The sequence below is a fragment of the Erinaceus europaeus genome, chromosome 4 (genome assembly GCF_950295315.1).
Source record: "Erinaceus europaeus chromosome 4, mEriEur2.1, whole genome shotgun sequence".
Taxonomy (NCBI): domain Eukaryota; kingdom Metazoa; phylum Chordata; class Mammalia; order Eulipotyphla; family Erinaceidae; genus Erinaceus; species Erinaceus europaeus.
Genome location: NC_080165.1, coordinates 29,040,178 through 29,058,397, shown reverse-complemented (window position 1 = coordinate 29,058,397; position 18,220 = coordinate 29,040,178). Strand labels below are relative to the sequence as shown.

The window sequence follows — 18,220 nt, the reverse complement described above, 5'->3', positions numbered from 1 at the left end:
GACTTCATTTGCTTGGTCTAGAACTTCATATACATGGTAGTACATACTATAAATTCATTGGTATAAGGCTTCTTTTCTGAGCACAGTGTTTTACCCACATTATTTTGCATGTCTTGGTAATTTTTTTTTTACTGTTGAATAGCATTTAACTAAATACACCACACAATATTTTGTTTTATACATTCTAAATGTTTTTACTTAATCTTTTTTTTTACCTTTTATTTACTTATTTGATATGACGGAGAGAAATTTAGAGGGAAGGGGGATAGAGAGGGAGAGAGACAGAGAGACACCTGCTTCACTGCTTCACCAATCTGAAGCTTTATTCCTGCAGGTGGGGGCCAGGGTCTTGAACCTAGGTCCTTGCGCACTGTAATCTGTGCACTTAACCAGGTGCACAACCACCTGACTGCTTTGTTTTAAATATTTTACTGATGAATCAATGGTTCTAGTTTGGGGTTGTTTTGAATAAAGCTATAACAAACTTTGCACAGATCTTTTGGGAGCTGTTTCCTTTATCTTGGAATCAGAATTGCTGGGTCATAATAAAGGTGTGTACTTAAAGTTTTATAAGAAACTACCAATCCTTTTTCCAAAGTTGTTGCACCATGTATATATGAAAGGCAAATTCTTCACATATTCACCATTATTGGGTGTTATCAGTTTATTTGTATATTTATTTATTTTCTTGGTGTGTGATCATTGTGACCCCCATGGATTTTAAAAATTTTTTTAAAATATTTATTTATTTATTCCCTTTTTTGTTGCCCTTGTTTTATTGTTGTAGCTGTTATTAATGTCATTGTTGTTGGATAAGACAGAGAAAAATCGAAAGAGATGGTGAAGACAGAGAGGGGGAGAGAAAGATAGACAACTGCAGACCTGCTTCACGGCTTGTGAAGTGACCCCCCCCTGCAGGTGGGGAGCTGGGGGCTGGAACCGGGATCCTTATGCTGGTCCTTGTGCTTTGCGCCACGTGTGCATAACCTGCTGCGCTACCGCCTGACTCCCCATGGATTTTATTTTATGTGGTGCTGGGATCTTCTGCTGTTCACTACCACCACTGAACAGCCTTTCAGGGTCAATTTTTTCATTCTTTTTAATTGAGAGAAAAACTGAGGAGAGTTGACAGAGAGGAGAGACACAACACCACTCCACCACCCAATAAGCTCCATCAGGGCTGTCCATGGTACTCCATGTGGCACCAGGACTGAAACTCAGGGCATGGGACATGATAAGAGCATATATTCTACCAGATGAGCAATTTTCTGCCCTCACCCATGATTTTTATTCTTCATTTTAGTTTGTGGAAAATGAATGGATATAAGTGAGTGGAAGAAAAGAAGTAGGAAAGGATGAAGTAATTAGTTCTTTATGAGGTCTGATATTGCTTATGTCATAGCACTAATGCACAAGTTCTCCAAATTCTCACCCTTCTGCCTCTCCTATTCTTTGTAGATTATGCATTGTCTCCGTTATAGAGCTCAGCTTCCCCCCTTAGTTTATAGTTAAATGCATTAATTTCTTAAACTCTTCAATAGTTGAATTACTTGAATTGATTTGGGTCCTAATACTGTTATTAATTTAATCTGCTGGGTCTGACTCATGTGGAATTTTTCCTTTATGCTTTATCATTTTGAAAAGGTAGCTGGTGCTATATTCATGGGAATTCTATTTTGCTTGGCTTAAATTTAGATAACCTCAAACCCAGAGATGTTATCAAGCCAGTTACTATATTCTACTAGGAGATACTAACTTTGAGGGGTCCTGGATATGAAGGTAGTATAAAGTCAAAGTCTAAATCTACTAGAAGGCAGGTCCAAAGTTATGAATTAACATGAGAAAAAAAAAAAGTATTGTCTCCCCAATCCAATCCAATTACTTTGGTAGTGGACTGCTCTCCACTCCCACCCCACCCCCATTCATCCTTTCAGTGAGGTAACAAATTGTACCTGGAGAAGTGCTATGTTCAGAGGGAAGTTTTTGTTTTAAGTCTTTTCTTGCATGTCCAGACTTCAGCTTCTGCCCCTGGTAGACTTTAAATTCTGGCCTCTGGAGGATGAGATTGTTGGTGCCCATAGACAGGACCATGGTCTTGGCATATGGCCTACAGTATTGCTGTAACAAGTGACCATACACTGGGTGGATTTAATAGTGAACATTTATTTATCACAGTGCTGGAGGTTTAGAAATCCAAGATCAAAGTGCTGGCAGGTCCAGTGTCTGGTGAGGGCTCTTTCCTGGTTTGTTAATGGCTTTCTCTCATCTTACTTTCATATGGTAGAGAGAAGAGACAGCTCTCGTTTTTCTCTCTCTTTTTTTAAATAAAGATATTATTTATTTATGAGAAAGATAGGAGACAGAAAGAACCAGACATCACTCTGGCACATGTGCTGCCGGGGATTGAACTTGAGACATCATGCTTGAGAGTCCAAAGCTTTATGGCACTGCACCACCTCCCGAACCACTATCATTTCTCTTATAAAGATTAAAATTTCATTCATGAGCTCACCATCTGTACAGTTTTAATTACTTTCCAAAAGTCCCACTTCCTAATAATGTCATTGGAGAATGGCTACTGTGTGAGGCCACTGCCATGTGACTAGTGCTCTGGACTTCTTTTCTTTCCATTGAGCCTGGCTATGCGTTTGAATTGATGTCTGTGTTATGTAATCCAACACATATAGGTCCTTTGTAGTAGAAGTGTTTTTTTATTTATTATTCTCCATGTTGCCAAAAATTAAAGTCTCAGGAGTAAGACTTACAATCTTCTAAGTCTTTCCCCCCAAAATAGACATACCAAGCATGTGCTAAATTTTTGTCTAAGATTGTTTTTTATTTATTTAAAAAAGGAGACACTAACAAAACCGTAGGATAGGAGGGGTACAACTACACACAGTTCCCACCACCAGATCTCCATATCCCATCCCCTCCCCTGATAGCTTTCCCATTCTTTATCCCTCTGGGAGTATGGACCCAAGGTCATTGTGGGTTGCAGAAGGTGGAAGGTCTGGCTTCTGTAATTGCTTCCCCACTGAACATGGGCATTGACTGGTTGGTCCATGCTCCCCGCCTGCCTCTCTCTTTCCCTAGTAGGGTGGGACTCTGCAGAAGCAGAGCTTCAAGACACATTGGTGGGGTCATCTGTCCAAGGAAGTCTGGTCGGCATCATGCTGGCATCCGGAACCTGGTGGCTGAAAAGAGAGTTCATATACAAAGCCAAATAAATTGTTGAAGAACAGTTATGGACCTAAAGGCTGGAATAGTACAGATGAAGTGTTGGGGGGTACTCATTGCAGACTATTGTGTACTTCTGCTTTCAAGTATATATTTTGCCCTAGTTTATGGATACGTGTGAACATATGCTCTATCTCAGGGGACCTGGTCTATATCTAGGTTTTGGGACTTTGTTAGGAAGTGAACCGCCTGGAATGGAATTAGAGAATACTATGAAAAGAAAGGTCTCACCCGAGTAATGAAGCTGAGTGGTTGTAATTTCACACCTGAAGTCTCTGGACACAGTCTGAAGTGAAACATGCTGAGGTGGCACTCGTTGCATTGATTAGGTTGGCATCGGCGGATGCAATATTATTTGATATGAATTGAGAGACATGCAGGAAAGTGGGCCCCGCCCTAAGGTTCCAGGACTGGGGGAAATATAGGCTCTATTGTGGAAATGTGAGGTTTCTTCTGTGTTAGGATTCAAGAAGACAATAGATAGTTATTGTTATCATCACATTATTTGGTAACTGGGCTAACTTTGAAAAGTCCCTTTGTTAGGATTTGCTGTATAATACCCAGCATCTTGTATATAGCTGTGCCACTGGTTGCTTCTGTTCTTCATGGTCTAGGCTTTTGAGATAGTCAGCATATCAAAGACTCAGCCTATATATTAAAAAGACACAGTCTGTGCTTTTAAAAGTTTGAGACATACAATCAATTTTTCCCCTCTCATATTAATTAACTAGTGATTTATATGACTACACTTTAATAGGAGTGTACAAAAACACCATTCCCACCACCAAAAGGCTATGTCCCATCCTACCCACCCACCCCCACCCCCCTGCCGCCCCGGGAAGCTGAATGTCCACCTTCACCCTCACCACAGGGTTTTTACTTTGGTGCTTGTCTAAGATTTTTAAATAATGACTTTTTAAATCAATGTAGCATTGGTATATTGCATTATATAGATTTCAGTCAAAGTCATATCAGTCAGGATCTGTATCATTACCAAAAGTTTGGTTTCCATCTATTACTATACAATAATAGATTCCTTTTGGGAGTTGGGCAGTAATGCAGTGGGTTAAGTGCAGGTGGCGCAATGTGCAAGGACCAGCTAAGGATCCCAGTTCGAGCCCTCGGCTCCCTACCTGCAGGGGAGTCACTTCAAGCGGTGACAGCAGGTCTGTAGGTGTCTATCTTTCTCTCCCCCCTCTGCCTTCCTCACTCTCCATTTCTCTCTGTCCTATCCAACAGCAACATCAATAATAACAACAATAACTATAACAAGGGTAACAAAAGGGAATAAGTATTAAAAAAAGAATTAAAAAATATTTAAAAACTACCAAAAAATAGATTTCTTTTACCTGATTACTGCTCTACCCCCAACCTTGTTACCATTTGGTAATCACTGGTTCTTATAGTCCAAAATTTTGTGGGGTTTTGTGTTGTTTGTGCTTATGTTTTATTTCTCTAGCTACCATGTATTTGTCTTTTTCATTCTTATATCTACAAGTCCATTCATATTGGATAACAGGATTACATTTTATTTTTATACTTGGTTAGTATTCCACTGGATATCTGTACTACATCTTTATTCATTCACCTTTTGTTCAGCACTTAGGTTATGGCAACTCTTGGCTGGTTTTTATAATGCTATGCCTGAGGATTACCTGGCTGATATTTTTATTCTTAACATAAACTGCTTAACATAATGGCTGTGCAAGTTTACATTCCTATAAATAGGGTGTAAGGGTTCCTTTTTCCACATTAACATTTGTTCTCTCTTTTATAATAGCCACTTTAACAGGTGTGAGGTAATGCCTTGTTTTGATTTATATGCTCCTAGTAACAAAAGATAATTTTTTTTCCTTTTTTAATTTTTTTAAATACTTATTTATTCCATTTTTGTTGCCCTTGTTTTATTGTTGTAGTTATTATTGTTGTTGTTGTTGATGTCATCGTTGTTGGATAGGACAGAGAGAAATGGAGAGAGGAGGGGAAGACAGAGAGGGGGAGAGAAAGACAGACGCCTGCAGACCTGCCTCACTGACTGTGAAGCGACTCCCCTGCAGGTGGGGAGCCGGGGGCTCGAACCGAGATCTTTAAGTCGGGTCCTTGGGCTTGGCGCCACGTGCGCTTAACCCGCTGTGCTACCGCCCAATTCCCAAAAGATAATTTTTAATGTAATTGTTGGCCATTCATTTTTTATGTTTTCTTTGCCCATTTTTAAAATTCTGTGAGTTGTTGTTGTTCTTGAGTTTTGTGAGCTATTTATGTATTTTGGTTATTAATCCTTGTCGGGTAAATGATTTTCAAATATCTTCTCCTGTTCGTAGGTTGCTTTTTAATTTTAATAATGACTTTTTTTTTTTTAGCTGTGTAGAAGCTTTTTAGTTGGATGTAGTCCCATTTATTTGATTTTGCTTTTCTTTAGCTTATCGCTAAAGTTGTATTCAGAAAGACATCACCAACACAAAGATGCTGTTACCTATATTTCTGTTTATGTAGCGTTTGATGTAATATGGTTTATGTTTCAAGTATTTAGTCTATTTTAAATTCTTATTTGTGTATAGTGTAAGATATAAGTCTTGTTTCATTCTTTTGCTTGTGGTTGTCTAGTTTCCCCAACACTACTTATTCAAGAGACTTCCTTACTCCACTTTATATTGTGGCTTCTTTGTTGCAAATTAATTATCCATATCTGTGTGGGCTATTTGGGGGTTCTCAATTCTGTTCATAGATCTTTGTGTTTATTTTTATTTTAGTACCATGCTGTTTGGGTCACCGTTGCTTTGTATGATACCTTGAAATTGGAGAGCATGGTGCCTCAATCTTAGTTCATTTTTCTCAGCATTGTATATGTGTTTGGGGCTTTTGAGTTCCAAATGAATTTCATGATTCTTGTTTTCAATTGGGATTTTATGATTGTGTTAAATTTATATATTGCTTTATCTAAGAGGCATTTAATAATGACTTTTTAGCACTGAGATATCTTTTTCTTCATTTTACAGAACACACCTTTGACAGAAGAAAAAAATTGATGTGCTTTGGGTACTGTAATCATTAAAAAAGAAACCAGCCATGTCCTTAGGTGACATTAAGATGAAGTCCAGTGACTTACTGGAGAAAGAGGATCTTGACAGTGGTGGCTTTGGAAAGGTGTCTCTGTGTTTACACAGATCTCATGGACTTGTAATATTGAAGAAGGTGTATACAGGGCCCAATCGCACTGAGTGAGTTGGGAGCAGAGGTGGGTGGACTACATTATGGGCTGGACTTGAGAAATAGTGATTGCAGGGTGCAGGGCTGTGGGTAAGGAGGTACAGACTTTAGAAAGAGACAGACCACATAGTATGTGTCAAAGCACAAACTTTATATAAAATGAACATGAAGACCTGTGTTACTATTTCTCTATCACTGATAATGATTCTGAGACTGATTCTGAAAAGACCACAGTGAGTAAATAATGGAAAGGAAATGAAAGGAAGGAGACAGAAAGGGAAGGAGATAAAAGTTGATGGGAGAGTGGGGCAGGTGGTAGCACAATGGTTAAGTGCACAATGGTTAAGAGCGCAAGGACTGTCTTAAGGATCCTGGTTCGAGCCCCCGGCTCCCCATCTGCAGGGGGGGTCACCTCACAAGCAGTGAAGCAGGTCTGCAAGGTTTCTTTCTTTTTTTTAAAGAGTTCAAAAATGTATTACTTTTCTTTTAATACTTCATTTATTTGTACTAGTCTTTAGTAGTCAATCTTCATATCCACATTTAAAAAAATTGTTTAAATTTATTTTTAAAAAGGGACATTAACAAAACCATAGGATAAGAGGGATACAACTCCACACAATTCCCACCACCAACTCTCCATATCCCATCCCCTCCCCGGATAGCTTTCCTATTCTTCACCCCTCTGGGAGTATGGACCCAAGGTCATTGTGGAATGCAGGAGGTGGAAAGTCTGGCTTCTGTAATTGCTTCCTCACTGAAAGGTCTGGAAGTTTCTGTCTTTCTCTCCCTTTCTGTCTTCCCATCCTCTCTCAATTTCTCTCTTTCCTATCCAACGACAACAATAACAACTACAACAAGCGCAACGACAAGGGCAACAAAATGGGAAAAATGGCCTCCAGGAATAGTGGATTCATAGCGCAGGCACCGAACCCCAGCGATAACCCTAAAGGCAAAAAAAAAAATGTGATACACTGGTGGTGGTGGCAGTGGTGGTGGGTGGCCCTGTATTTTGGGGGGCCCAGAAGGAAAAGGGACTAAACCTACCCAGCCTAACATGCCACTTTTGTTGCCCACAGGTACAATGAGGCTCTCCTTGAGGAAGGCAAGATGATGCGCAGACTGAGGCATAGCCGAGTGGTGAAGTTACTGGGCATCATCATAGAGGAAGGGAACTACTCTCTCGTGATGGAATACATGGAAAAGGGCAACCTGATGCAAGTACTCCAGGCGAAGGTAGGGAGCACTTTTATCTACTGTGGGCACAACCACCTGGGTACTGCCTGTATGCTCTGGTGACTTCCCTGTTCTTTTATAGCTTGTTGGTGCACAAGAAGTCATTTGTGAGTTGTTAGGTATTTGGAGATTTCTGAAGTCAGCACCTCATTCACTCTTTTTTTTTTTTTCCTTCCCCAGATGGTACATTCACCCTCCTCTCAATCTCTGCAGAGAGTTGTCTGTGTCTCTCACATAGAAGATCCCCTCTGCCACCCTTTTGAAGCAGTAACTGCTTCACCTAGCTGCTGTCATCAGAAAGGACATTTTTCCTTGATGGTTACTGTTCTGTTTGCTATAATCTGTAATAGTGCAGGAGCAGACAATTCCTATTATACACACCATTATTAAAATTAACATATGTCAGGTGGCTAGCAGAAACCATCTTTTGATCAGGCCTTGCACACAGCTATCAGAATAAACCTTTTGAGAAGTAAGCTGCAAAAACTCAGATCAATGGCTATATGGGCTGGATACCATTACTGAAAAAATTCAGTAGCAAGAGGCACAGGTTTAATGTATTGACAACATTTTTGGTCACTGACTGAAAACAGCTTCAAGCATTCCTACTAGAAACCAAAGCCAGGTAGCCCTTAGGTTTTGAAGAAGACCAAGTGAGGTGAACAGTGAGACTGCTCAAGACCACTGCCAGATGAACATTCTACAGAGACTGAAGTTAATTCTTTCTGATGAGGATTCTGGGCTTGTGAAATGATGGAACAGAATAACCTTCAAACCTGGTTGCCCTCAAGTCTGCTGGCTCAGTCTGCTGCTGAGGAATATGAAATAACTGGTTTATTGCTGGGGCTTTGCTTTATAATAGGATGAGCCCTTAAAAGGGAGCCTGTTTTACAGTGAAAGTAGTACTGGTCACTTATCCTCAAGTTCAGACTTTGGTTTTGAGTGAAACATTTGCTTTGGATTGGTTGATTATCTGTTCATTTTTATAGACCATATATCTGACTTATTCTAGATCAGTATCCCACTTTCAGTAAAAGGAAGGATAATCATGGAGACCATTGAAGGAATGTGCTACTTACATAGAGAAGGAATAATACACAAGGACTTAAAGCCTAACAATATCCTTGTCGATGATGACTTTCACATTAAGGTAAACAATAGTGTAAATCTGGGCCTGGGATACCTTTAACTTGAGTTCTCTACTTTAAGCCAATGTTTGGTCTTGGTAGATGACAAATGGAGACCAAGCTCATCTTATCACCGGTGGTGGTGGTACCAGAAGGCTCTACCAAGGACTGAAAAGGACGATACAGACTTGATGGAGCTTGTATCTTTTATTTGCTTGTTTTATTTCACCTGCATTTAAAAAAATCAGTTTCCTTTGGAAATTTCTTAACTCTTTCCATAGTAATAAAGGGAACAGGGGAAAAGTATTTTTCTTCTTTTCACTTAAGAGCAAGATTAAGTCAGTCCAGGCACCCTATCTAATTGGCTTTGGCATAGGAATCCAAGTGCAAGAATCCAAAAGAGGAAATAAAGTTAGGGGAAGAACTCAGACACGGTTTACACAGGATTTGCTCTCTACTAGGAAATTCTGCTTTTCACATTAATCTCGGGAAGATTTTTACTCCTATGTCTTTGAAGAAAGGTTACTTCTTTGCATTAATAACAGACCTTGCTCTGGGTTGGAATCTCTGCCTTGTAGATAATCACATGCCAAAACTCATTCCCGAATGTTTAGATTTCTAGAAGCAAATGACCAACTGTCCCCTTGACTTCTTCTTAACTAGACTGCTTTCATTTTGCTCTATTCCCTCCCTCTTTGATCAGTGTCTGAACTTGCTATTTTTTTCTGTTCTTTCATTGTTGTTACTGGCTTTACTCGTACTTCTCATCCCATTTTCTCTTAGGTTCACACTGTCAGAACAAGTAGTATCAGAGTCCTTATCCTTGTCTTGTCTTTGGAATTCTTGGAAACTTACATCCATGGACACGTGGACATTGCTTGGGAATGCAGGAGGCACAGGACTTAGTTTCCTTCTGCACCTGCCAAGAAGAAAACACCTTCTTGTTCCTAGCTCCTGAGGTAGTTGAAAAGCATACACAGCAAATGAATATGTGTTGTTGTTCATAATCATAAATGTCTTCTGTTTCTTCCTATCCTTCTCTGCCAGCAGGCTCTCTGGCTTTATTGCATAAGAATTGGGTTACTAGAGTTTCACATGGACATTTCTTATAGGAGGCTTTCTAGATGAATGAGGAAACAGGACATTTCTCTGAAGCCATTCAGAGGCAGTTGTTTTAGACATATGTAGTGCGAACATTTCTGAGTAGAACATCTTACTTCACATCTATTTAATGAGTCCTACATTTAAACCCAAATTTAGCATGCCAGTAGATATTACAGAATGATTCTTTGGTTGATTTCTTTGCAGATAGCTGACCTTGGCGTGGCTTCCTTTAAGACATGGAGTAAACTGACTAAAGAGGAACACAATGAGCAGAGGAAAATAAATAGAAGTACCTCCAAGAAAAATGGTGGCACCCTCTTCTACATGGCACCCGAGCATCTGAATGACATCAATGCAAGGCCCTCGGAAAAGTCAGATGTATATAGCTTTGCCATAGTACTTTGGGCAATATTTGCAAATAAGGAGCCATATGAAAGTAAGACATTTATAGAGAAGTGGGACTTGGGATATTAATCAAAATTCTTAAATGGAATGATGGCCTATAATGAAATCATGTGAAATGTATAGTTGTTTGTTCATTTACTGTCTGTCTTATCCACTAGACTGTAAGCTCTACAAGGGCAAGATCACATCTGATTTATTCACTGCTTTTTCCCAGGCATCCACATATATCTTAGCTAGAACAGAGTAGGTGTTGAATTCATTTTGGTTGAGTGAATGAGTGGCCTCAACTTAATAATAAGGGTTCACAGGGCAAACAAGACCCCAGGTAATCTATCTAAACTTGGGATATGCTATAAAACTTCAGCATCCATGGCCAGCTGGTGGTACATCTGGTTGAGTGCACACACTACAGTGTGCAAGGACCTGGGTTTGAACGTCCCCTCACTTACTACCTGAAGAGGGGATGCTTCATAAGAGGTGAAGCAGGTCTGCAGGTGTCTCTTTTCTCTCTCCCTCTAACTCACCATTTTGTCTCATTTTCTCTATGTCTTATCTAATAAAAGAGAGAGAGGAAGGAAGGAAGGGAAGAATTTGCTCCTATTTATGAGGACTGGTATATACACATGAGAGCATTTTATGCTTTCAGCCACTCTTCATTCAAGAAATATTATTTTGGGGACGAGTGGTGGCGCATCTGTTTGAGTGCATATTACTATTTGCAAGAACCCAGGTTCAAGCTCCTGGACCCCACCTGCAGGGGGAAAGCTTTGCGAGTGGTGAAGCAGTGTTGCAGGTGTCTCTCTGTCTCTCTCCCTCTCTATCACCCCCACCCCTCTCAACATCTGGCTGTCTCTATCCAATAATAAAGATAATTAAAAAATTTAAATACTATTTTTAATTATCAGAAAGTGAATCTTTCCACTTTCTTCTGTCTCCACTAGCCTTCATTCAGTCCAGTCTCTTAATATTCCTGCTATATACTCCTCCCTTTCTCAGCCATTCACAATGCAAACCATCTGTTCATCCTAAAAGGCAAAAGTTATAATCTCACTCAGTTGCTAAAGAATCTTTCAAGATTCCCCTGTGACCTTCAGGAGAAAGTTCATACTCTTCAGAGTGTATTACGTGACCCTTTACTATCTGACTTTTTGCTTCTATAGCCTTATTTCTCTCCTCTCTTCTTTAGTCACTATGCCCAGTTAAACTGAACTGTTGGGTTGATGGAAAAGTCATGACATTTTTCTCTGTAAAAATGTGTCATGAGTTTTCCAACAACATAATATTTACAATTTCTGGGATACCATCATGATTCCCATGACTTCCAATATATTCACAGTCTACTTCCCTATCCTGAAATTCTCTCTAATGTCTCCTTTCCACTTGTACAACATGGATAACTCCTGCTTGATTTCTGAGCTCAATGAAACCTTCTCTGATATCTATCTATGGTTAGTAGTTCTGGTGTTACCAGAATCCTTTGTACTTACTTTTTGTTACTAACTTGTGACTTCTTGTTATTCTTATTGTACTTACTTGAAGTTATCACTCTCATTAAACTGAAGTCCTTAAAGCAAGGTAAACTCTGTCTTTGTCTTATTAATGTCTGCATCATGCCATTAACTTTATCTCTAAATTCCATTTGTGAATTCTCTCCCATCTGAAGAAATTAAAACATTGTTCAATCATTTAGGTGATGGGATATATCAGTTCCTTCTCACGGGATCATTCTGCCCTACTAGGTATGGGTATGGCAGCTAAAGAAAGAGAGAGAGGGCGAAGGAGAGAGAGAGAGAGTGAGAGAGAGAGAGAGAGAAGGAGAGAGAGGTATAACAGGCAGAAAGAAATTAGTGAACTTCTGTTACCTTTCCTGAAAGTCAGAAAAAGAATGTCAGAAAAAGTCTCAAGCTTGATTTTTTTTTTTTTTTATTTACAGATGCTATCTGTGAGGAACAGTTGATACTGTGCATAAAATCTGGAAATAGGCCAGATGTGGAAGACATTATTGAATACTGTCCCAAGGAGATCATTAGCCTCATGAATCAGTGCTGGGAAGCGAATTCAACACTGCGACCCACATTTGCAGGTAAGAGCAACTTATATGATTGTGTAGGATACATCATTCATGGTGATTTTCTAAGTAGGATGCTATTTTAAGTCTTCAGAGAGCTGAGTTCCATGATTTCATTATGTATATATTATTGAATAGAAACAAAGAGAAATTGAGAGGGGAAGGGGAGATAAGGAGAGAGACAGAGAGACACCTGCAGCCTCACTTCACCACTCATGAAGCTTTTTTAGATTGTAGCATTTTGTTCATTAGAAAAATGTCATCCGTCCCCAACACATGGAGGTATAGAACACCCTCTTATTTTCTTTTTTCATTACTTTTTAAAAAAAATCTTTATTTGCTGGATAGAGACAGTCAGAAATTGAGAGGAAGAGGATGATAGAGATGGAAAGAGACACCTGCAGCCCTGCTTCACCATTTGTGAAGCTTTCCCCCTGCAGGTGGGGGCCAGGGGCTCGAACCTGGGTCCTTGTGCACTGTAACATGTGCGCTCAACCAGGTGCACCACCACCTGGCCTTTTCATTACTTTTTTTTATTAGTGATGTAATAATGATTGATAAGATTGTAGGATAACAGGGTTACAGTATGAAATTGTATGGAATAATTCTCACCACCACAGTTCCATATCCCATTATACATAACACATCATTAACAGTTTTTGTTGTGAATCCATCACCAACATCATCCCTAAAGGTTTTTTTTTCTTTCTTTTTTTCTGGACAGTGAACATAGTGCATGTACAATACCTGGCTGAGTGGTTTTTTTTGTTTTGTTTTGTTTGTTTTTTGCCTCCAGGGTTATCTCTGGGGCTCAGTGCCTGCACTATGAATCCATTGCTCCTGGAGACCACTTTTCCCATTTTGTTGCCCTTGTTGTTGTTACTGTTATTTCTTCCATTGCTGTCATTATTTTTGGATAGGACAGAGAGAAATCGAGAGAGGAGAGGGAGAAAGATAGACACCTGCAGACTTGCTTTGCACTACTTGTGAAGTGACCCCGCCCTGCAGATGGGGAGTCAGGAGCTCAAACTGGGATCCTTGTGCTTCATGCCATGTGTGCTTAACCTGCTGTGTTACTATCTGCCCCCCCAACTCAAAATTATTTAGTTGTTTGTTTTTTGAGAAAACAGAGAGAGAGAGAGAGCCAGAGAGAAAGAAAAGATACCACACCATTGTTCTACTACCCATGGAGTTCTCCAGTGCCATCCATGGTGTTCTTATATGGTGCTAAGGCTTGAACTCAAGACCTTATGCACAGGGAATCTCTGCTAGCTGAGCTATTGCCTGGTCTCTCTAAAACTTTTTCATTTTACCAAACTGAAGCTCTTTAAACACTAACTCCTCATTCTCCTCTCATCCCAGCCAGTCTGCTTTCTGTCTATAAGTTTAACTATGTTGCTAACACATGTAAAGGTATCATCAATATTCCTCTTTTTTTTTTTTTTTTTGCACTACAAATCCACTGATCCTGGGAGCCATTTTTTTTCCATTCTATTGGATAAGACAGAGAATTTGAGAAAGGAGGAGTAGATAGAGAGGAAGAAAGAGAAAGAAACATCTGCAGTCCTGCTTCACTGTTTGTGAAGTGTCCCTCCTGCAGGTGGGGAGCAGGGCCTCAAACTGGATCCTTGTGTGGGTCCTTGTGCTTAGTAGTACTATGTGCACTTAACCAGATGTGCCACTGCTCATCCCCCAATATTCCTCTTTCTAACTGACTTATTCACTGAACTTATTAAAGTATTCAAAGTTCATTCATGTTGTAGCCTGAGTGACATGTCCATTTTATTGCTGAGTGGCTTTGTATGATTTTATCTGTTCATCTTTCAGTAGGCACTTGAATTGCTTCCATTGAAACCTCTTGTTTCATAACTTAAAAAAATTCATTTTCTTCCCTTGCTGTAGGTGACATGTTTGGAAATGTATTTTGTCATCTACATTGGGTCTGTAGCAGGAGAAGGATGTCATATACTTACATATTTTCTTATTCTCTGGTGTCATCTGATATCAAATTCAGATTCTGAAGGCAGAGGAAAGAAGTAAATCTAGTAGTAGGAAAATTGTTAGGGAATCTACATAGCATTTTGCCCTAGTATTTCTATCATGAAGGACCAGTCCAGCCCTATCTACCAGGACTACCAAGGGATTAGAGGGGGTAACCTTTTGATTTATTACCTGTTTTCTATAACATTTGGATGAAATATGTTGTTGTTTAGAGGTTTTATGCCTTGCTAGGCTTAGTCCTTTCTTAGTTCTTTAACTAGAAATAACAATTTTTATTGGACTCAGTTGTTGTTGTAGTGCTAACTTTTTTTTAAAATTATTTTTATTTTTTGTTTTTGCCTCCAGGGTTATTGCTGGGGTTTGATGCCTGCACCACAAATCCACTGCTCCTGGAGGCTATTTTTTCCTTTTGTTTCCCTTGTTGTTTTATTGTTGTTGTTGGATAGGACAGAGAGAAATGGATAGGGATGGGGAAGACTGAGAGGGGGAGGGAAAGATAGATACCTGCAGACCTGCTTCACTTGTAAAGCGATCCCCTTTCTCCTCCCCACAGGTGGGGAGCCTGGAGCTCAAACCCGGGTATTTCTGGTCCTTGTGCTTTGGGCCATGTGTGCTTAATCTGCTGCACTAATACCTGACACCCCCCCCCCATATTGGTATTGCTAATACCAATACTTCTTCACTAATACTTCTTCAGCTCCAAGTCTGGAGTCTGTGAGGCAAAAGAAGATTCAGTGAACTTACTACCATGTCTTTCCTTAGGCCCTAAAGCCCCTAACTATTCTACCTTTGTTTCTTCTGCTTTCATGATTCCTTTATGTTTGTTTTACATATAACATCAGAGTCCTTGTTGTATTTAGTGGAAGATATAAGGAAAAGTATGTTTATCCTGTCTTCCTAGAATTAGAAGTTGCCTTTTTCTTTTATGGCTAAAATCTAACTTTTTACACAAAATCCATGTATTGATCCTATCCTATAATAAATTTATCCTATCCTATAGTAAATCTTGTATCAAAGGGATAGAAAAAAAAACAGCCATCATTCTTGCTGTCTTGAAGATTAATTAACAACTAGGGAATCTGCATGCTATTAGAAGGATCCCTTAGTTTCCAGTGCCCTAGCCCTCGTGTCTGCCTGGTTAATCTTATTAGTCTCTTCAAGTACGTTAATGGCCTACTGCTTAAAGTTTTATTTTACTGCTCTTTCCATAGACTGATGTGAGTAATTCAAAGATAATTGTTGAGTAATATTTTTATTTTATTTATAAGTAAATATGTAAGTAATTTGGAGTCATTTTTTTTCCAATAGGCATTGAAAAAATTTTTAGACCTTTTTATTTCAATCAATTAGAAGAATATGTAGAAGAAGATGTGAAGACTTTAAAGGTAGGCAATTGAGCAGATGCTCAAAACTTTCATCATATGAGCATGCATGTAGTGGGTTGTCGGAAAAGTCACGACATACTTTTTTCTGTCTTTCTATATAAGAATGCGCCATGGTTTTCTGACAGCCCAATATTGTCAGTCATGAAAACCAAAGCAATATAATTTGTTTTGGACATTTAAGGTAAGCAAGATTGGTAGCCACATAAAACAGTTAGGGTTGGAGAGATAACTCAACTGGATAAGGTGACTGCTTTGTATGCCGCCAAAGTTTGAGTCCTGGCACCACATAGGAGTTTCACCACACCAAGGGCAGTTCTGGTGCTTACCTCATTGCCTGTTTCTATCTGAATGAAAAAAGCCTAGAATCATGAAGTCTTGTATGTGTGAGACACCTCCCCCCAATAAAAAAATTAAGTTAAAATAAATTTTAAAAATATCCAAAATCAGCAGCCAGGCAGTGGTGCACTGGGTTAAGTGCACATAGTACAAAGCGCAAGGACTTGTGCTAGGCTCCCAGTTCGAGCCCCCAGCTTGTTACCTGCATGGGGGGTTGCTTCACAAGCAGTGAAGTAGGTTTGCAGTTGTTTATCTTTCTCTCCCTCTCTGTCTTCCGCTCCTCTCTCAGTTTCTCTCTGTCCTATCCAAAAAATCGGGAAAAAACAATGGCCACAGTAGCAGTGAATTTGTAGTACAGACACTGAGCCCCAGCAATAACCTGGAGGGAAAATTTAAAAAATCAGTGGGACCATGGAGACAGCTAAGCAACAACACATAGTATTTGTATGTCTGAAGCCCCAAGTTCAATCCCCAGTACCATCACGCACCAGAGCTGAGCCATGCACTGACCTGCCCCCTCTCAAAAAATAAATAAATGAACTTAAAACAGAGTAGTTTTGTGCAGACTCGGGTTGATAAGTTGAACCTATTCCTTTTTTTTAATTTTTATTATTTTTTAAATTTTTTTTATTTAAGAAAGGATTAATTAACAACACCATAGGGTAGGAGGGGTACAACTCCACACAATTTCCACCACTCAATCTCCATATCCCACCCCCTCCCCTGATAGCTTTCCCACTCTCTATCCCTCTGGGAGCATGGACCCAGGGTCATTGTGGGTTGCAGAAGGTGGAAGGTCTGGCTTCTATAATTGCTTCCCCTCTGAATATGGGCGTTGACTGGTTGGTCCATACTCCCAGTCTGCCTCTCTCTTTCCCTAGTAGGGTGGGTCTCTGGGGAAGCGGAGCTCCAGAACACATTGGTGGGGTCTTCAGTCCAGGGAAGCCTGGCCGGCATCCTGATGACATCTGGAACCTGGTGACTGAAAAGAGAGTTAACATACAAAGCCAAACAAATTGTTGAGCAGTCATGGACCCAAAGGTTGGAATAGTGGAGAGGAAGTGTTAGGGGATACTCACTGCAAACTCTAGTGTACTTCTGCTTTCAGGTATATATTTTGAAGTAGTTTACGGATACGTGTGAACATATGCTCTCTCTCACAGAAACTGGTGTATATCTAGGTTTTGGGACTTTGTTAGAAAGTGAACCACCTGAGATGGAATTAGAGTACACTATGAAAGGAAAGGTCTCACCCGAGTAATGAAGCTGAAGGGTTATCATTCCACCTGAGTAATGAAGCTGAAGGGTTGTCATTCCACATGTGAAGTCTCTGGGCACAATCTGAAGTGAAGCATGTTGAGGTGGCAATCATTGCATTGATTAGGTTGTGATTGGCAGATGCAATATTATTTGATATGGATTGGGAGAGGCATACGGGAAAGTGGGCCCTATCCAAGGGTTTCAGGACTGGGGGAAGTAGAGGCTCTATAGTGGAGATGTGAGGTTCCTGCTATCTTAGGGTTCAAAAAGACAATCGATAGTTAATGTTATCATCACATTATTTGGTAATTGGGTTAACTTTGAAAAGTCCTTTTGTTAGGGTTTGCTGTACAGTACCCAGTATCTTGTATATAGCTGTGCTATTGGTTGCTTCTGATATACTTGGTCTAGGCTTTTGAGAGAGTTTGCATATCAAATACACAGCCTATATATTAAAAAGACTCAGTCTGTGTTTTAAAAAACTTTGAGACATACAATTAATTTTCCCTCTCTCATATTAATTAACTAGTGATTTATATGACTACATTTTACTAAGAGTGTACATAAATACCATTCCCACCACCAAAAGACTGTGACCCATCCCTCCCACCCACTCCCACCCCCGACTGGCCCAGGAAGCTGCATGTCTACTCCACACCACAGGGTTTTTACTTTGGTGCCCTACTTACAATTTGGTCAGGTCCTGCTTTTAGTTTCCCTTTCAGATCTTCTTCCTCAACTTATGTTGATGAGTGGGATCATCCCATACTCATCTTTATCTTTCTGACTTAGCTCACTTAACATAATTCCTTCTAGCTCTGTCCAAGATGGGTCAGAGAGGGTGGGTTCATTGTTCT

At 39.8% G+C, this 18,220-nt stretch overlaps 1 protein-coding gene and 1 non-coding gene across 3 annotated transcripts in view; both read left to right on the top strand.

Annotated features, from left to right (window-relative positions):
* RIPK1 (receptor interacting serine/threonine kinase 1) overlaps positions 1 to 18,220 on the top strand; it is a 39,353-nt gene that overhangs the window by 7,348 nt on the left and 13,785 nt on the right. The window contains exons 2-7 of one of the 2 annotated variants that reach the window (XM_007522194.3): positions 6,234 to 6,455; positions 7,521 to 7,677; positions 8,690 to 8,827; positions 10,113 to 10,344; positions 12,247 to 12,396; positions 15,691 to 15,767. In XM_007522194.3, the coding sequence (XP_007522256.1) occupies positions 6,304 to 6,455; positions 7,521 to 7,677; positions 8,690 to 8,827; positions 10,113 to 10,344; positions 12,247 to 12,396; positions 15,691 to 15,767 (906 nt within the window). In that variant the 5' untranslated portion in view covers positions 6,234 to 6,303. Of the gene's footprint in view, positions 1 to 6,233; positions 6,456 to 7,520; positions 7,678 to 8,689; positions 8,828 to 9,587; positions 9,764 to 10,112; positions 10,345 to 12,246; positions 12,397 to 15,690; positions 15,768 to 18,220 lie in introns of those variants that run through there. The other variant, XM_016187723.2, reaches the window with a different exon arrangement.
* On the top strand, positions 7,927 to 8,044 carry LOC132538500 (small nucleolar RNA SNORA16B/SNORA16A family). Its single transcript, XR_009549854.1, has one exon. It is a non-coding gene; the product is annotated as a small nucleolar RNA SNORA16B/SNORA16A family (small nucleolar RNA).